The sequence below is a fragment of the Haliotis cracherodii genome, unplaced genomic scaffold (assembly GCF_022045235.1).
Source record: "Haliotis cracherodii isolate W230 unplaced genomic scaffold, xgHalCrac1.p SCAF_10, whole genome shotgun sequence".
Classification (NCBI taxonomy): domain Eukaryota; kingdom Metazoa; phylum Mollusca; class Gastropoda; order Lepetellida; family Haliotidae; genus Haliotis; species Haliotis cracherodii.
In genome coordinates this window covers 41,936,020-41,956,777 of record NW_027266265.1, presented here as the reverse complement: position 1 = coordinate 41,956,777, position 20,758 = coordinate 41,936,020, and the positions used below count along the sequence as shown (strand labels likewise).

Sequence of the window (20,758 nt, the reverse complement as noted above, 5' to 3'; positions counted from 1 at the left end):
TTGTAGTGTAACCACAGAGTTTTAGATAATTTTTGTCATTAAACAATATATCATGTGACTAGCCACTGGACCAGGTAGTCCTGTGGGTACCTGGGTCCTACTCAGTACCCACCCGACCCGACTACCAGAGTTACCTGTCCCAGCCCTAGTTTCCAAGTGTGCCCTGTAGAAATGTGGGACTCACCTGAACCATGCATTAATGATGCCATCCATGGTCTATTACATGGACTTGACCTTCCCAATCTCATTTATATCAAGACTGCCTCCGTGGTCTAATGGTAGAGCATCCGCCTGGAGAGGGGAAGGTCCGGGGTTCGATCCCCAGCCGCGTCATACCAAAAGACGTTTTAAAGATGGCACTTGTTGTTACCCTGTCTGGCACTTGGCATCAAGTGGCTAAAACAAGGACTGGTCGGCTAGGAGTCAGTATACTGTGTCTGAGTGGGGTATTTATGTTAAACTCGGCATGGTATCTCAGTGTGCTAGCACTATAAATCGGCATCAGTCCGGACTAGTACAAGCAGCCACACACACACGTGCATGCATGTCACTATATAAGTGCAATAATCTTGGACGCGACGTTAAACCCCATTTCACCTCACCTCATTTATATCAGATCTTACTTCTCGCTACCGCTAAACAAAGATCTGATAACATCCCATTACAGGTTATGTTGGACCAACCTTTCAACAAACTTTGACCCACCAATGAAATGACTGAAAGGAAGTTGACTTTAGCCAAGCAGAAGGCAGCTTACATCACGAGTTTCAAACTGGCGACTATGCTTCGAAACATATGTTCACAAGTTCTCGATTACATTTTTGAAAAATGGACAAAAGAATATTCTGGAATGGCTAATACGGCTAGATGGCCTAGATTGTATGGATTAAGGCGTAAAGCCAGTATCTGTTGTACAGAATACCCTGTGTTAAATTTGCGAGGTTGCATGATTAGAAAACACTTTCTGAATGTCTCTTTCCTGATCTGGTAAGCGATGCTGGACGGATGAAAGGTTGGTCTGACGTGATCCGTAATTAGAGGTCGACGAACTTTGTTAAGCGGTAGCAAGAACTAAGATCTGATTTAAATGCGATTGAAACCTTGCAATCTCTTAATCATGTTAATCACATTGAAATTTTCAAACTTTGAATTATTTTGATGACAGCTCCCAAGCTAGTGTGTCTTACAGACCCTGATACAAATACATATCAAATACAGCCCATGCAAGTCTAAAATGTTTGGCACGTCTAGATTACTGAAGTATCAGGGTCTGTACAAATCTGCTGAATTCACAAGCGAGCACTGAGCTTGTAATTATCAGTAAATCTCTAGCTGTAAATCTTCTAAAAATGAAGAGAGTAACTGGGCTCCCTTTTATTATATTTTTATTAAAGATAACTGAACAACTTTTTTTTCTGTACGATATGTTCATTTCGGAGACTAGTTGTTAGTTTACTCCCAGGCCAGCACTGCTGTGATATCTTGTTGATGTCTGTGTTGATGTGAATGTGTCTCCTTGCAGGGAGAAGGAGCTGAAGTTGAAGCAAGATGAGCTGGACAACATCCGGGGGAAGTACAACACGGAGAGAGAGGAGAGGAAGGTAGGAGGCCGTGACAGACATGTGGGACACTGGAGGACACAGGGACAAGAGGGCTGGGATGGGGCACGGGACAGTGGATATGGGGGACACTGGAGGACACAAGGACAAGAGGGCTGGGATGGGGGCACGGGACTGTAGGATGTGGGGGACACTGGGAGACAGGACTAGGGGACACCAGGACACTGGAGGACACAAGGACAAGAGGGTTGGGATGGGGCACGGGACAGTGGATATGGGGGACACTGGAGGACACAAGGACAAGAGGGCTGGGATGGGGGCACGGGACTGTAGGATGTGGGGGACACTGGGGGACACAGGGACAAGAGGGCTGGGATGGGGCACGGGACAGTGGATATGGGGGACACTGGAGGACACAAGGACAAGAGGGCTGGGATGGGGGCACGGGACTGTAGGATGTGGGGAACACTGGGGTACACAAGCACAAGAGGGCTGGGATGGGGCACAGGACTGTAGGATATGGGGGACACTGGAGGACACAGGGGCAAGAGGGCTGGGATGGGGCACAGGACAGTAGGATATGGGGGACACTGGAGGACACAGGGGCAAGAGGGCTGGGATGGGGAACGGGACAGTAGGATGTGGAGGACACAAGGACAAAAGGGCTGGGTTGGGGGCACGGGACTGTAGGATGTGGGGGACACTAGGAGACAGGACTAGGGGACACCAGGACACTGGAGGACACAAGGACAAGAGGGCTGGGTTGGGGCACGGGACAGTAGGATGTGGGGGACACTGGAGGACACAAGGACAAGAGGACTGGGATGGGGCACGGGACTGTGGGACACTGGAGGACACAAGGACAAGAGGGCTGGGATGGGGCACGGGACTGTAGGATGTGGGGGACACAAGGACAAGAGGGCTGGGATGGGGCACGGGACTGTAGGATGTGGGGGACACTGGAGGACACAAGGACAAGAGGGCTTGGATGGGGCACGGGACTGTAGGATGTGGTAGACACAAGGACAAGAGGGCTGGGATGGGGCACGGGACTGTAGGATGTGGGGGACACTGGAGGACTGTAGGATGTGGGGGACACTGGAGGACACAAGGACAAGAGGGCTGGGATGGGGCACGGGACTGTAGGATGTGGGGGACACTGGAGGACACAAGGACAAGAGGGCTGGGATGGGGCACGGGACAGTAGGATATGGGGCACACTAGGAGACAGGACAAGAGGACACCAGGACACTGGAGGACACAAGGACAAGAGGGCTGGGATGGGGGCACGGGACTGTAGGATGTGGGGAACAGGACTGGAGGATTGGACTGGAGGACTGGAGGATGTGGGGCACACTAGGAGACAGGACTAGGGGACACCAGGACATTAGGAGGAGACATTCGGGGGGACACTAGGACATTTGGGGGACATTAGGGGAACACTTGGACATCGGGGACACTGGGACATTGGGGGAACACTTGGACATCGGGGACATTGGGGGACAAGCACACAAGCAAGGACATTGGAGGACGCATGGACATTTGGAGACGCTTGGATATTTGGGGTACACTAGGACATTGGGGGAACACTTGGACATCGGGGACATTGGGGGAACACTTGGACATCGGGGACATTGGGGGAACACAAGGACATTGGGGGACGCTTAGACATTACGGGAACACTAGGACATTGGGGGAACACTAGGACATTGGGGGAACACTTGGATATCGGGGACATTGGGGGAACACTAGGATATTGGGGGAACACTAGGACATTGGGGGAACACTTGGACATCGGGGACATTGGGGGAACACTTGGACATCGGGGACATTGGGGGAACACTAGGACATTGGGGGAACACTTGGACATCGGGGATATTGGGGGAACACTTGGACATCGGGGACATTGGGGGAACACAAGGACATTGGGGGAACACTTGGACATTAGGGGAACACTTGGACATCGGGGACATTGGGGGAACACTTGGACATCGGGGACATTGGGGGAACACTTGGACATCGGGGACATTGGGGGAACACAAGGACATTGGGGGATGGACATCGGGGACATTGGGGGAACACTTGGACATCGGGGACATTGGGGGACGCTTAGACATTGGGGGAACACTAGGACATTGGGGGAACACTAGGACATTGAGGGATGGACATCGGGGACATTGGGGGAACACTTGGACATCGGGGACATTGGGGGAACACAAGGACATTGGGGGAACACTTGGACATTGGGGGAACACTTGGACATCGGGGACATTGGGGGAACACTTGGACATCGGGGACATTGGGGGAACACTAGGACATTGGGGGAACACTTGGACATCGGGGACATTGGGGGAACACTTGGACATCGGGGACATTGGGGGAACACTAGGACATTGGGGGAACACTTGGACATCGGGGACATTGGGGGAACACTAGGACATCGGGGGAACACTAGGACATTGGGGGAACACTAGGACATTGGGGGAACACTAGGACATGTGGGGGACACCAAGACATGTGGGGGACACTAGGACATAAGAACAATGTTTTTGCAATCATGAACATTCTAATGTGGTCGCAGACTAAGATCACTATGTGGAACAGCGCCAAGAATATTATTTTTGTTCCAGTTCAGTGTATTATTTTGCTTCTATTTTTACCCTCCAAAGACCAGTGCAAGGTCGGCTAATCCTTCTTAGGAAGCTGGACCAGCCCAGCATGGCCTAATTAGGGTGTCTGACACTAAGACTTTGACAGGGGGGTCCTGACGGGAGGGGTAACGAGGGGAGGGGGTACAAGTCAGATCTGGCCTAGGTAAGAAGCTTAGCTGGATAACCATCAGTCTCAGGTGATCTAATTCTACCTAGAACACATCCCGGTGAACAGGCTCCTGCTGACAATTACAAATATTGAGGAATCCATTATGATCACCGTGATATTACTGGAATATTGATAAAAGCAGTGTAAACACTCACTCACTCACTCACCCACCCACTCACTCACTCACTCACTCACTCACTCACTCGCTCGCTCGCTCGCTCGCTCGTTATATACCACTCTGACGCAAGGCAGCAAAAAATTATTATTACTTGATTAAAATGCAAACAAATATGGTTTATGATAAAATAATTTCTCCAAATGTTTAATATACATGGGCATGTTTAAAAGAATATTAACATTAATGGATTCAATTCACTTGTCGTAAGAGGCGACTAATGGGATTGGGTGGTCAGGCTCGCTGACTTGGTTGATGCATGTCATCAATCCCAATTACATGGATGGATGCTCATGATGTCAATCACTAGATTGTCTGATCCATACTTGATTATTTACAGACTGCACGTCATAATAGCTGGAATATTGCTGAGTGCGGCGTTAAACAACAAACAAACATTATTGCTGTATACTTAAGAACAATTGAGTGACTGAGTGGGGCTGGTTAGGTTGGTGATTGAGTGGGTGTTTGGTTAGGTTGGTGAGTGAGTGGGTGGTTGGTGATTGAGTGAGTGGTTGGTTAGGTTGGTGATTGAGTGGGTGGTTGGTGATTGAGTGGGTGGTTGGTTAGGTTGGTGATTGAGTGGGTGGTTGGTTAGGTTGGTGATTGAGTGGGTGGTTTGTGATTGAGTGGGTGGTTTGTGATTGAGTGGGTGGTTTGTGATTGAGTGGTTGGTTGGTGATTGAATGGGTGGTTGGTTGGGTTGGTGATTGAGTGGTTGGTTGGTGATTGAATGGGTGGTTGGTTGGGTTGGTGAGTGAGGGAGTCGGTGGGCGGATGGCTGAATGAGTGGGTGGTTGGTGATTGAATGGGTGGTTGGTTAGGTTGGTGAGTGAGTGAGTAGGTTGGTGATTGAGTGAGTGGTTGGTTAGGTTGGTGATTGAGTGGGTGGTTGGTGATTGAGTGGGTGGTTGGTGATTGAATGGGTGGTTGGTTAGGTTGGTGAGTGAGTGAGTAGGTTGGTGATTGAGTTGGTTGTTGGTTAGGTTGGTGATTGAGTGGGTGGTTGGTTAGGGGTTCGGTTGGTGATTGAGTGGGTGGTTGGTTAGGTGGGTGGTTGGTTAGGTTGGTGACTGAGTGGGTGGTTGTTGATTGAATGGGTGGTTGGTTGGATTGGTAAGTGAGGGAGTGGGTGGGCGGATGGCTGAATGAGTGGGTGATTGAATGGGTGGTTGGTTAGGTTGATGAGTTATTGAGTGGGTTGTTGGTTAGGTTGGTGATTGATTGAGTGGGAGGTTGGTGATTGAGTGGGTGGTTGGTTAGGTTGGTGATTGAGTGAGTGGTTGGTTAGGTTGGTGACTGAGTGGGTGGTTGGTGATTGAGTGAGTGGTTGGTTAGGTTGGTGATTGAGTGAGTGGTTGGTTAGGTTGGTGATTGAGTGGGTGGTTGGTTAGGTTGGTGAGTGAGTGGGTGGTTGGTGATTGAGTGAGTGGTTGGTTAGGTTGGTGATTGAGTGGGTGGTTGGTTAGGTTTGTGATTGAGTGGGTGGTTGGTTAGGTTGGTGATTGAGTGAGTGGTTGGTTAGGTTGGTGAATGAGTGGGTGTTAGGTTAAGTTGGTGATTGAGTGGATGGTTGGTTAGGTTTGTGATTGAGTGGGTGGTTGGTTAGGTGGGTGGTTGGTTAGGTTGGTGACTGAGTGGGTGGTTGTTGATTGAATGGGTGGTTGGTTGGATTGGTAAGTGAGGGAGTGGGTGGGCGGATGGCTGAATGAGTGGGTGATTGAATGGGTGGTTGGTTAGGTTGATGAGTTATTGAGTGGGTTGTTGGTTAGGTTGGTGATTTAGTGGGTGGTAGGTGACTGAGTGGTTGGTTAGGTTGGTGATTGAGTGGGTGGTTGGTTAGGTTGGTGATTGAGTGAGTGGTTGGTTAGGTTGGTGACTGAGTGGGTGGTTGGTGATTGAGTGAGTGGTTGGTTAGGTTGGTGATTGAGTGAGTGGTTGGTTAGGTTGGTGATTGAGTGGGTGGTTGGTGATTGAGTGAGTGGTTGGTTAGGTTGGTGATTTAGTGGGTGGTAGGTGACTGAGTGGTTGGTTAGGTTGGTGATTGAGTGGGTGGTTGGTTAGGTTGGTGATTGAGTGAGTGGTTGGTTAGGTTGGTGACTGAGTGGGTGGTTGGTGATTGAGTGAGTGGTTGGTTAGGTTGGTGATTGAGTGAGTGGTTGGTTAGGTTGGTGATTGAGTGAGTGGTTGGTTAGGTTGGTGATTGAGTGGGTGGTTGGTTAGGTTGGTGATTGAGTGAGTGGTTGGTGATTGAGTGAGTGGTTGGTTAGGTTGGTGATTGAGTGGGTGGTTGGTTAGGTTGGTGAGTGAGTGGGTGGTTGGTGATTGAGTGGGTGGTTGGTTAGGTTGGTGATTGAGTGAGTGGTTGGTGATTGAGTGAGTGGTTGGTTAGGTTGGTGATTGAGTGAGTGGTTGGTTAGGTTGGTGATTGAGTGGGTGGTTGGTTAGGTTGGTGATTGAGTGGGTGGTTGGTTAGGTTTGTGATTGAGTGAGTGGTTGGTTAGGTTGGTGATTGAGTGAGTGGTTGGTTAGGTTGGTGACTGAGTGGGTGGTTGGTGATTGAGTGAGTGGTTGGTTAGGTTGGTGATTGAGTGAGTGGTTGGTTAGGTTGGTGATTGAGTGGGTGGTTGGTTAGGTTGGTGAGTGAGTGGGTGGTTGGTGATTGAGTGAGTGGTTGGTTAGGTTGGTGATTGAGTGGGTGGTTGGTTAGGTTTGTGATTGAGTGGGTGGTTGGTTAGGTTGGTGATTGAGTGAGTGGTTGGTTAGGTTGGTGAATGAGTGGGTGTTAGGTTAAGTTGGTGATTGAGTGGATGGTTGGTTAGGTTTGTGATTGAGTGGGTGGTTGGTTAGGTGGGTGGTTGGTTAGGTTGGTGACTGAGTGGGTGGTTGTTGATTGAATGGGTGGTTGGTTGGATTGGTAAGTGAGGGAGTGGGTGGGCGGATGGCTGAATGAGTGGGTGATTGAATGGGTGGTTGGTTAGGTTGATGAGTTATTGAGTGGGTTGTTGGTTAGGTTGGTGATTTAGTGGGTGGTAGGTGACTGAGTGGTTGGTTAGGTTGGTGATTGAGTGGGTGGTTGGTTAGGTTGGTGATTGAGTGAGTGGTTGGTTAGGTTGGTGACTGAGTGGGTGGTTGGTGATTGAGTGAGTGGTTGGTTAGGTTGGTGATTGAGTGAGTGGTTGGTTAGGTTGGTGATTGAGTGGGTGGTTGGTGATTGAGTGAGTGGTTGGTTAGGTTGGTGATTTAGTGGGTGGTAGGTGACTGAGTGGTTGGTTAGGTTGGTGATTGAGTGGGTGGTTGGTTAGGTTGGTGATTGAGTGAGTGGTTGGTTAGGTTGGTGACTGAGTGGGTGGTTGGTGATTGAGTGAGTGGTTGGTTAGGTTGGTGATTGAGTGAGTGGTTGGTTAGGTTGGTGATTGAGTGAGTGGTTGGTTAGGTTGGTGATTGAGTGGGTGGTTGGTTAGGTTGGTGATTGAGTGAGTGGTTGGTGATTGAGTGAGTGGTTGGTTAGGTTGGTGATTGAGTGGGTGGTTGGTTAGGTTGGTGAGTGAGTGGGTGGTTGGTGATTGAGTGGGTGGTTGGTTAGGTTGGTGATTGAGTGAGTGGTTGGTGATTGAGTGAGTGGTTGGTTAGGTTGGTGATTGAGTGAGTGGTTGGTTAGGTTGGTGATTGAGTGGGTGGTTGGTTAGGTTGGTGATTGAGTGGGTGGTTGGTTAGGTTTGTGATTGAGTGAGTGGTTGGTTAGGTTGGTGATTGAGTGAGTGGTTGGTTAGGTTGGTGACTGAGTGGGTGGTTGGTGATTGAGTGAGTGGTTGGTTAGGTTGGTGATTGAGTGAGTGGTTGGTTAGGTTGGTGATTGAGTGGGTGGTTGGTTAGGTTGGTGAGTGAGTGGGTGGTTGGTGATTGAATGAGTGGTTGGTTAGGTTGGTGATTGAGTGGAGGGTTGGTTAGGTTTGTGATTGAGTGGGTGGTTGGTTAGGTTGGTGATTGAGTGAGTGGTTGGTTAGGTTGGTGAATGAGTGGGTGTTAGGTTAAGTTGGTGATTGAGTGGATGGTTGGTTAGGTTTGTGATTGAGTGGGTGGTTGGTTAGGTTGGTGATTGAGTTGGTGGTTGGTTAGGTTGGTGATTGAGTGAGTGGTTTGTTAGGTTGGTGAGTGAGTGGATGGTTGGTGATTGAGTGAGTGGTTGGTTAGGTTAGTGATTGAGTGGTTGGTTGGTGATTGAGTGGGTGGTTGGTGATTGAGTGGGTGGTTTGTGATTGAATGGGTGGTTGGTGATTGAATGGGTAGTTGGTTGGGTTGTTGAGTGAGGGATTGTGTGGGCAGATGGCTGAAAGAGTGGGTAGGTGAGAGTGAAAATTTATAGTCAGTATTTCAGACATAATGGCAGTATTTCAGACATAATGGCAGTATTTCAGACATAGTGGCCGTATTTCAGACATAATGGCAGTATGTCAGCAATATTAGCTGTGTCATAGAGATGATGAGAAGTGCACACAATCTGCACATGTGCTGACTGCCCTTCACCCCTACCCCACCACACCTTGCACACATACACAAAAAAAAGATCATCAAGACTCTCTAGCTCCCCTGAATTGTTTTTGAAATAATGGTGGTCATGTTAAAATTCGAATCAGATCTAGAGCAACTTTTAGCAATACTATAGGTAGGATCATTCATACAAAGTTTCAGTCCTAAGTATTGTAGCTAAAAATGCTAACCAAAACAAATGTGATTTGTTGTTGACAGAAGCTGCAGCAGGACTATGACCGTCTGCTGTCCAGCCAGGGGGACGCCAGTCAGAAACTGGTCCTGGCTAACGAGTCACTGGACAAATTACGTCTGGAAACCAAGAAGAAGAACGATCAGGCGGAGAAACAACAGCGCGCCGTGAGTGTCATGGAGGACCGAATGCGCAACCTGGAAATACGAGGTATCCACTTTAGTTTGTCAGACATACAGACCCTGAAACAAATATATCCAATAAAGCAAGTCTAAATGAGTTGCCAAGTCTCGATAACTGCAAAATTGACTCCTTTTTATTATATTTTTTGAAGATAACATAAGAACTGTTTTTTTCTGTAAGATATGTTCATTTCAGAGACTAGGTGTTAATCTACACTTGAATCAATGTCACATCAAGGTCGCTGAAGTTTTAGGCGACACTTTTTTACAAAATTTTGTGGGAACAAAATCAATTGAGAAATCACTAGTTGTTAACTTCACTATCTCTGTTATATTCATTTTCACCACACAACAAGCTGTAAGACCCTATGTACTGGACTCATAGGATAGTGATGAGTCTAGTCTGTACTGAAAACATGTTACCAATGTGACGTATCAGTGAGCCCTATTAAACAGGCATTTCACTCATTGGACCAGATAGGATATCTTTTACAGCCCTACCTTTCGAGACCATTCAGCTCGCCAACTAATAGCAGCAAATTATGTTTTTCATGTTTTCTGGAACATAACTTATCAAATCCCAGGCCCCTCCCACTATAGAAAGTTATATTTTACTTTATTTCCTGGAACAAATTATGTTTTTAACAAATCACTTGCCCCTCCCACTAAAGAAAATTATTTTTTCCTGTATTTCCTGGAACAAATTATTTGTTTTAACAAGTCACAGGCCCCTCCCACGAAATAAATGGTTGGTCCTAGCTAGGTTCTCCCCAGAATGTGAACCTCACTGAGACGATAGGTTCGCTGGGTTCTAACATCAGTAAACTTGTCTCTGACTTTCCACAGCATCTGAGGTAGAGAAGGCAGAGTTGACTCTGGAGTCTACAAGGAAGAATCTCGAGGCATCAGTGTGAGTTATAGAAGTTTTTGTGTGTTTGTTTTAAATTGTTAATTTACTTATGGCTATGTGTAAAGAGAAAAGTGAAAAGCACCTTATATGTCGTACTGTGTGACCTCAGCCAGTTTGAGCCCACAATCATAGGTTTCTGGCATGCCGAAGGGATGCAACTCTGCACAGCGATTTGTGTCACCGTAGTCAAATGGGCCACCCGTGCCCCTGAAAGACCTCTTAAAAATGTCTGAATCAATCACACACACATCCTTGATTAAATCAGCATCTTGAATGGAGGAAAATGTAAAGTGTCATACATCTTCTGGTAGATTCAGTATCAAATTGTTTCTTTCAGGGCTGAATGTCGATCTAAAGACACAGAAATTAGAAAAATGGTTACCCAGTGCGAAGAAAGAGATATGAAACTGCATGTAAGTCTTTGGGAAATATGTTGTCATAAATTTGATAGATTATTCAATGTATAGTCACTGATCATGATGGAATGACAAAGAGTGTAGCCTTCCTTCTGCCAGAATATTCATTTCATTAAAAATTGTATTGCTGTGTAGCATGTCACTCATGCTAGCAACCACTGAGTCAGACCCAACTATTTACAGCCAATGAAAAGATCTCACTCACACATTATTAGTTATGGTGTCTTTAGTTGCCAAATATGGTGTCGTATTAGGTGACAGGTTATTTGGCTGTTACTGACGGTATCCAGTCTCATATTAGGTCAGTAACAACCATCTTGGATTTTTACTGATGGTATACGGGCTCATATGGGGTTTGTAGTTCTGCTCTCCTATTGGTCAATCTCCCTTTGAGGCATACTAAAGTGTGATATACCACTGTATTTCAGGCAGCTAATGAGAAGATCTCAACTCTGGAGAGGAAGATGAACGATCTCAAGCTGCAGGTCCGTCATGAACTCATGAAGAACGAGAACATAGAGAAGGTGAGGGTCTTTCAAACACATCTGAGTCATACAGCTGCTTTTTGATGATTATCACAAGGGATTTTCAGACATGTTGAAGCTGTATTATTGTAATAATAATAATAATAATAATCACAAATCTGCTTCTGTAAGCGATCCATGTTTTCATGTGTAACCCATTCCGGATTTTGTATTGACACGCCACATGGCTACAGTAAAGGAGGTCACTCTATCTTATGAGATTTGTCTTATTTCATGATGTATGAGACATTATAACATTTGTTGAGTATGTTTTGATGAATGTCACCACAGATGAACACAGACAAACAATACTTCCCTCAGTGTATCATTGTATTGTTCCAAATGTAAATGTTGGCTGCTGAATCGCTGCAGGTATGGGAGTAACTCTAACTTGTCCTATTCAGGGCCTTGAGACGATTCCACGTCTGAAGGATGATATCTTGGATCGTGACAAGCGTATCAAACAGTTGGTAAAGGAGGTGGAGGAAAAAACAGCCTTGATGACAGCAGCCAGGAAGGCTGTCCGGGACTACAAGGATAAGCTCAGGGTAAGTTGACACAGTTGTAATGACAAGGCAAGGGGAGGGAGGAAGAAAGAACAGCCTCTTTAAGAATGTTGATAAAAAGATTTATAAATTTTAACCCCTATTTAAATAATGATGACTTCCTCAATAGAATCCGACATCGGCAACGTCCATCAAATCTATTTTATTGCATATTCTCACCATCCTCACGTTGATTACCTGTACCTTTTCTCCCAATACCGATTGTCATATCTTTTCCCACGTTTATCCTCTGGGGAACAACTCACTAAACACTCCCATAACTAAACAAAAATAACGTCATCAAATTGCGAGCATATGTTCGAATCTCCAGAAATGACATCATGAGAAACACTGCTTTATCGTGGAATAAACCACTCTTTGTTCTTCATTGTTCGTTGCGATTTATTGTGTAGCTATCTATTAAGAAAATAACACATTTATGTCTTGGCTCTGTGCAGGATGCTGACAAGAAGCTGGAGGCGTCCAGGGACATGGACCTGGAGCTGAAGCTGGCCCAGTGTGAAGTGTCCACGCTCAAGAAACTCATGTCCGGCAAAGACACCTTGGTCTTGCAGAAGTGCCAGGCTCTGGATCTAGCTAAGGTGAGTGAGGGGTGTGACGCTGTGGGTTACATCAGTCACATCCTAGCATGTCGGATCAATGTTATAGTGTGTGAGTGAGTTGGGTGTGATGCTGTGGGTTACATCTGTCACATCCTAGCATGTCGGATCAATGTTATAGTGTGTGAGTGAGTTGGTTGTGATGCTGTGGGTTACATCAGTTAAATCCTAGCATGTCGGATCAATGTTATAGTGTGTGAGTGAGTTGGGTGTGATGCTGTGGGTTACATCTGTCACATCCTAGCATGTCGGATCAATGTTATAGTGAGTGAGTGAGGAGTGTGATGCTGTGGGTTACATCAGTTACATCCTAGCATGTCGGATCAGTGTTATAGTGTGTGAGTGAGTGAGTTGGGTGTGACGCTGTGGGTTCATCTGTTACATCCTAGCATGTCGGATCAATGTTATAGGTAGTGAGTGAGTGAGTTGGGTGTGATACTGTGCATATTTCATTGACATCATGGCATGTCAGATCGATGTAGGAGGAAATCGTAAAGCAGTGGGCACTTGTGGGCACAGCTAGGGTGCTGACAAATCAATGATCGACATAAAGCATGTATTGGGTTTGAGTGAGTGAGTTAGTTGGGTTTAACGCCACTTTGAACAGTATTCCAGTTATATCACGGCATGTCAGCTTAATTATGGAGGAAAGCCCAAAGTGATGGAGGTCTCAGACATTTCCACTTTGGTGAAACCCACGAGCATGGGTATGGTGTTGGCAAACCTAGAAACATAATCAGGGCAAATCAGGATTCAAACCCATGATCATAGGTTTCTGGCATGCCCAAGGGATGAAACTCTCCACAGCAAATTGCGGCACCTTAGACAACTGGGCCACCCATGCTCCCTATTGGGTTTTGAACCCATTCACTCACTCACACATCTCATACCCCTCTCAAATCCAGATAGTTGGGTGGGTGTAATGCTGTGGGTACTTCAGTTACATTGTGGTGTGGGAATGACCTGAAGCTGTCATGATGCTGACTGTGTTGCAGGAGGTGATTGACTCTCTGAACACATCCTCTGTGGACCCCGAGAAGCTGGGCAGGATACAGAAGGTGCTTGAGAGGCTGTGCAGCACTGCAGACCCCAGCAGGGAGGGGGGCACGCCCAGGGAGGGGGACACCAGGTGAGGAGGGGACACGTCCCAGGGAGGGGGACACCAGGTGAGGAGGGGACACGTCACAGGGAGGGTGACACCAGGTGAGGAGGGGACACACATAGGGAGGGGGACACGCCCAGGGAGGGGGACACCAGGTGAGGAGGGGACACACATGGGGAGGGTGACACCAGGTGAGGAGGGGACACACATAGGGAGGGGGACACATCCCAGGGAGGGGGACACCAGGTGAGGAGGGGACACGTCACAGGGAGGGTGACACCAGGTGAGGAGGGGACACACATAGGGAGGGGGACACGCCCAGGGACAGGGACACCAGGTGAGGAGGGGACACACATGGGGAGGGGGACACGCCCAGGGACGGGGACACCAGGTGAGGAGGGGACACACATGGGGAGGGGGACACGCCCAGGAAGGGGGACACCAGGTGAGGAGGGGACACACATGGGGAGGGGGACACGCCCAGGGAGGGGGACACCAGGTGAGGAGGGGACACGCCCAGGGAGGGGGACACCAGGTGAGGAGGGGACACATCCCAGGGAGGGGGACACCAGGTGAGGAGGGGACACACATGGGGAGGGGGACACGCCCAGGGAGGGGGACACCAGTTGAGGAGGGGGACATGCCCAGGGAGGGGGACACCAGGTGAGGAGGGGACACACATGGTGAGGGGGACACGCCCAGGGAGGGGGACACCAGTTGAGGAGGGGGACATGCCCAGGGAGGGGGACACCAGGTGAGGAGGGGACACACATGGGGAGGGGGACACGCCCAGGGACGGGGACACCAGGTGAGGAGGGGACACACATGGGGAGGGGGACACGCCCAGGGAGGGGGACACCAGTTGAGGAGGGGGACATGCCCAGGGAGGGGGACACCAGGTGAGGAGGGGACACACATGGTGAGGGGGACACCAGGTGAGGAGGGAACACGTCCCAGAGAAGGGGACATGTCCCAGGGAGGGGGACACCAGGTGAGGAGGGGACACGTCCCAGGGAGGGGGACACCAGGTGAGGAGGGGACACACATGGGGAGGAGGACACCGGGTGAGAAGGGGGACACCAGGTGAGGAGGGGGACACACATCGGGAGAGGGACACCAGGTGAGGAGTGGGACATGCCCAGGGAGGGGGACACCAGGTGAGGAGGGGATACACATGTGGAGGAGGTCACGCCCAGGGAGGGGGACACCAGGTGAGGGGCGGAACAAGCATGAGAAGTTTCAGTTTTTTTGCTCCAGTGGTTTCTGAGGAGGTGGTTATGACTGATGACACGCGCTGGACAAACAGGCCATGACATAAACTGACTTGACATTCAGACACTTGAACTAACAAAAGAAGGAGTTTTAATGTGAGAAATGCAAAGTAAAATATGTAAATATGATTTGATACTTGCATTGGTTTCAGCCTCCAAGCCGAGTCCTCCATTTCCTCCAACATGGCTACATCAGATTGCAGTGGAGGGAGCAAGTCTCGTATGGGGCTTCTGAGGCCGTCTTCCTCACCCCACATGGTGCGTATGTCCCCTGACATCTGGTTCGTTCCTGTACAATTAATGTTCCGGACGATCATGTAAACTCCTGCTAATGAGGGGCGGTCGGGTAGCCTAGTGGGTAAAGCGTTCGCTCGTCACGATGAAGACCCGGATTCGATTCCCGACATGGGTACAATGTGTGAAGACCATATCTGGTGTCCCCCACCGTGATATTGCTGGAATATTGCTAAAAGCGGCACAAAACCATACTCACTCACTCACTCACTCACTCACTCACTCACTCACTCACTCACTCACTCACTCACTCACTCACTCACTCACTCACTCACTCACTCACTCACTCACTCACTCACTCACTCACTCACTCACCCACCCACCCACTCACTCACCCACCCACCCACCCGGATTCGATTCCCGACATGGGTACAATGTGTGAAGACCATATCTGATATTGCTGGAATATTGCTAAAAGCGGCACAAAACCATACTCACTCACTCACTCACTCACTCACTCACTCACTCACTCACTCACTCACTCACTCACTCACTCACTCACTCACTCACTCACTCACTCACTCACCCACCCACCCACTCACTCACTCACTCACTCACTCCTGCTAATGATGTGAGGAAGATGGAGCAGTGTGTCTTTGTGTCGTGTAACCATATGAACAGATGAGCTTCCACCCAGAGAGCGTTTATTTTATACATTTATCAGAGCTGCCTCCCTTACTCAACACCCTCCTGATACCGAGAAAAGGTCTTCAGCAACCCATGCTTGCCCTAAAAAGGCAACTATGCTTGTTGTATGAGGCGACTAACGGGATCAGGTGGTCAGGCTCGCTGGCTTGGTTGATGCATGCCATCGTTTCCCATTTGAATGGATCGATGCTCATGATGTCAATCACTGGATTGTCTGGTCCAGATTCGATTATTTACAGAATGCCATCATATGGGAATATCGCTGAACAAACAAAAAAATCTTCCCTATCACAAGCAAATTTCACCTTTATATGTTCATAGTGCAAGAATTTGGTTTTATATTTCCATCTTATATCAAATGGAGGATATTTGTGTTTACTTTTCAAACAACATGTTTATGTCATGGCCTGTTGACTTTTTACTTGTTGCTGTGCTGCTCATGAAGATATCCGTTTGTCAGGTCAATTTGAAAAAGTCTTCTATTGTTACTGACGTGAAACTCAATTCACTTACTCAGTTCTCTCACTCACTCTTAACATGAAACCCAATTCACTCACTCACTCTAACATGAAACCCAATTCACTCACTCACTCTTAACATGAAACCCAATTCACTCACTCACTCTAACATGAAACCCAATTCACTCACTCACTCTAACATGAAACCCAATTCACTCACTCACTCTAACATGAAACCCAATTCACTCACTTACTCTAACATAAAACCCAATTCACTCACTCACTCTTAACATGAAACCCAATTCACTCACTCACTCACTCACTTTAACTCCACAGAGTGATTCCAACAAGGAGAATATGATCAACGTGAACGTCCCTCCATACTCCATGGACAACGGCCATGCCGATCACTCCGAGCGAACATCCCCATTCCTTGACAGACCCAAACACCACCGAGGCAACATGCCCACCCGCCCCAAAACAGCCCACATCAGGCGGAGTGCTTCTTTCCACAATCCAGGTTTCCATCCCCCAAGTTCGAGGTCAACATCTTTTCGATCTTCTGCAAACACAAGCGCCGAAGGCAGGTGTAATGGACACCTATACAAATCAGAAACTCGGACTGGTTATAAGTTCCAGCCCTCACTTGACTACAGTATAGGGGTGTTGGAATCCAAGCGGAAGCAGACGCGACCGTATTCGGCCATGTTGAGTTCTCCTACAGAGGATTCAGACAGTGACACGGGATGGGGTGTTCCGGACAACACAGAGCTGTTGCAGAGGTTGAGTCATGAGCAGAGGGTGGCTCTGTCCAACATGACGGCCGCGGACAAGGACAAGCTGCTGATGGAGGTCATCAGCATCGGGGACCGAGTGTCCATCAGCGTGTCGCAGAAAGCTCCCCGGTATGGCAGGAAGAAAGGTATGGGAGATGCCTGTCATTTCATGAAATTATCATGGATTGGGTCATCGATGTGATAAACTTGGTATCATGATCCGATATACCATATATCGCTTTGTAAAAGGTGCGTTTTTCACCATGATTATTATATTTGGTTTGCCACGATCATAGTGTTGCTTGTCGGTTTCACAAAATGGCTGAACATCCAGGACCTGCATCATGTCTCGGCACAAATAATCAAATCCATCCATGTCCCGAGATGGCAGTAATTTCTACAACGTCACAAAAGCCTGTAAAAACTTGACTCACTCTCAAATGATTGTAGGATGATTGAGATGGAAGTTTTAATTTATGTATGCACGGTACCATAATATTACAAGTGTTGTTTCCAGTGAAGCCGATCGTGTACACCGGCATGGTCAAGTACCGAGGAAACCTGGACAAGGAGTTCTATGATGCTCGGATGTATGCTGGCCTCAAGCTGGACGAACCCAGTAAGATGTCATGTCACCTAGCCAATACTTAAAAAAAATAGTTTGTTGACAAACGGGTGTTGAAATTATAAAAATGGGAAACAGTTTTTTTAAACCACTATCGTATATTTGATATATGACAAAATGATAATAATGTAGTTTTTTAAAAGATAAAGCTGAAAAAGAAGTCAATTTTTGTCTCCCCTGATTAAAGTCAAGTGTCATGGTGCATCATTTTTGTCTGGTTGTTCATGCATCTTTAACTTAAATTTTCAACATATCCTCTGAAATTACAAGCCCCAAAGAGCTGAGACCTTCTCTGAATGATCCCAGGTATGGCGTCTCACAGAATTATGTCTCCCCCAGAATGGAGGGAGACATATTGTTTTTGGCACGGTTCCCGTCGGCGTCGGCGTTCCCACCGTTTTCCGGACCATAACTCAGAAACCGTTTAATATTTTTTCGCGAAACTTTGTATACACATTAACCCAGCACTGAAGTGGTGCCCATTAGTTGTTTGAAATTTCTAGGAGTTCTATTTTTGTCTCTGTTATTTAGTAATGGAGGGTGGGAATGAAGAGATGGGGTTTAACGTGAAGTAAACGAATGAATGGGGGTTAGGGGAGTGGGAGGAGACATATGTTTTTACGAGTAAAAACACTTTCTAGTTTCCATATGATTTAAACATGGCCACTATGGTAGACATATTGAAAATGTCATTTGGCCACTACTCAGCCATTTCTGCATGTATCATTATGAAATATTATATGGACCAAGTCTGTGGTAGGCAGAATACCTTACAATATGTTTTTACCATATTGTTTTTATCATGCTATGGCCTTTGACCTTCAGGGACATGTTTTCTTGTATTATTACATATTAAGATCCGGGGTAGAATAGGTTTTCAGCAACCCATGCTTGTTGTAACTGGCGACTATGCTTGCCGTAAAAGGCGACTATGCTTGGCATAACAGGCAACTAACGGGATCGGGTGGTCAGGCTCCCCGACTTGGTTAATGCATGTCATCATATCCCAAATGCGAGGATCGATGCTCATGAAATCAATCACTGGATTGTCTATTCCAGACTCGATTATTTACAGACCTCTATCATACAGCTGGAATATTGCTGAGTGTGGTGTTCAACAAAAAGCAAACAAACGAATATACAAACAAACATCTCTGAAACTTATGGAGCTGAAACTTTGATTGAATTATGCCAACTATGGGCACAGAATTCCCATACAATTTAACATGTGACTGGATATTTCTTCATAAGTCAGGTGACCGCCTCTGTGGTCTAGTGGTAGAGCGTCCGCCCGGAGAGCGGAAGGTCCGGGGTTCGATCCCCAGCCGCGTCATGCCGCGGTACTTGTTGTTACCCTGTCTGGAGCTCAGCAATAAGGGGCTTAAACAAGGACTGGTCGGCTCGGCGTCAGTATACTGTGTCTGAGTGGGGTATTCATGTTAAACTGCGGCATGGTATCTCAGTGAGCTAGCACTATAAATCGGCATCAGTCCGGACTAGTACAAGCAGCCACACAAACATACATGCACGTCGCTATATTAGTGCAATAATCTTGGCTGTGACGTTAAACCCCATTTCACCTCACCTCATAACTCAGGTGAGCTACAGAACCTATGCCTCTATTTTCTCTTGTTCCTTTGGTTACTTTAATTTTCCATTAAAAGTTTCCAATTACATGTTTATCTAAATATCATGCATAATCATAATACTATGTAAGCTGTAAATAGTATACATTGGTCCAAATCTGAAACATTATCCAGTAGACATGGGATGTATAGAGTGCCAAAGGTCACCAGACATTCATTGCAAGAGTTTGTCTGCTATCTTGTAGTTGGCGATTCCGACGGAACGTACAAGGGGAAGCGGTACATGTTTACTCCAGCAGAACATGGCAAGTTCATCAAGATGAGGGACATCTCATTAATTCTCAATGTTCAGGTAGGTTTTAGTCTTCACAGGTATGAGTGTAGTATGCAGACATTTAGGCTCACTGCAGAGTTGCCACCCTTAAGCATGCCAGAAAACTGGGACTGCGGGCGTGAATCTCAGTTCTGCCACAATGATGGTTCTTTTTGGTTTGTCGGGTTTCACCATGGTGGTATTGTACTGGTAGCTGGGCACAGTGTTAACGCTGGCTTTGGAAACTGACAGTCCTCATGAGTCACCTTGTCCGACAAGGATAGATTTCTCTTACCGACATGTTTTAATGTGACATTGTAACAGAATTAAAACAAATTAAAAATTATAGAAAACAGCAGCTCGATTGAACTTATGCTGTCATGTGACTTTCATTGATTTGGAAAAAGCATGCATCTTTTTGTTTGAAGCGTGGTATAAGGAATTAATTCTGCCTCTCAGAAATCCATGTGCAGATTGTCTTGTTAGTGGCAGGGTATAAGGAATTTATTCTCCTACAGAGAAATTATTTCCCTCTAAGGTGGGATATATAGTATTTTGTCAAGATCACGTGGACCAAACGGATCTCACATTTCTGACATGGAGGTATGATATTACTCTGTGTGAGGTACTTGGTATCAGCCTGTAGTCAGTAGACACAGTTTACATGTAGACTAAGCAGGCTGTCTGTGTTTCAGACCGGCCACTACATGCCCCTGGGCCGGATGCTGCTCCTGCACCTGGTGAAGAAAGCTCAGGAGGGCGGGGACACGGAGTCCAGTCACAGTCTCAACAGTTCTTAGAGAACAAGGAACAGGAACGTCCTCTTGACTGACCAGGAACAGATCTGTGTGTGATGCCTGTCGGGAATACGGAACTATGTGTGTAATGTCTTTCCAGCAACATGGATTTCTGAATATGACGTCTGCCTAAGACCATTGCACTCTGGATATGACGTCTGTGCATGCAACGGATCTCTGGATGTTACACTGGACTACTGAACTATGCATGTTATGTTTTTCAAGCACCATGGATTTCTGATTATTGCGTCTGCCTAGGACCATTGCACTCTGAATACGACGTCTGCCTAGGACCATTGCACTCTGAATATGACGTCTGCCTAGGACCATTGCACTCTGAATACGACGTCTGCCTAGGACCATTGCACTCTGAATATGACGTCTGCCTAGGACCATTGCACTCTGAATACAACG

General features: G+C 47.2%; 1 protein-coding gene across 1 annotated transcript in view; it reads left to right on the top strand.

Annotated features, from left to right (window-relative positions):
- LOC139450786 (calcium-binding and coiled-coil domain-containing protein 1-like) overlaps positions 1-20,409 on the top strand; it is a 73,179-nt gene extending 52,770 nt beyond the window's left edge. The window contains exons 3-15 of the mRNA XM_071232624.1: positions 1,523-1,601; positions 9,304-9,487; positions 10,306-10,369; positions 10,707-10,782; positions 11,214-11,309; positions 11,714-11,857; positions 12,313-12,456; positions 13,470-13,603; positions 15,000-15,105; positions 16,584-17,169; positions 17,541-17,642; positions 19,480-19,586; positions 20,243-20,409. Coding sequence (XP_071088725.1) covers positions 1,523-1,601; positions 9,304-9,487; positions 10,306-10,369; positions 10,707-10,782; positions 11,214-11,309; positions 11,714-11,857; positions 12,313-12,456; positions 13,470-13,603; positions 15,000-15,105; positions 16,584-17,169; positions 17,541-17,642; positions 19,480-19,586; positions 20,243-20,347 — 1,927 coding nt within the window. The 3' untranslated portion in view covers positions 20,348-20,409. The remainder of the gene's footprint in view (positions 1-1,522; positions 1,602-9,303; positions 9,488-10,305; positions 10,370-10,706; positions 10,783-11,213; positions 11,310-11,713; positions 11,858-12,312; positions 12,457-13,469; positions 13,604-14,999; positions 15,106-16,583; positions 17,170-17,540; positions 17,643-19,479; positions 19,587-20,242) is intronic.
- The last annotated feature ends 349 nt before the right edge of the window (positions 20,410-20,758 follow it).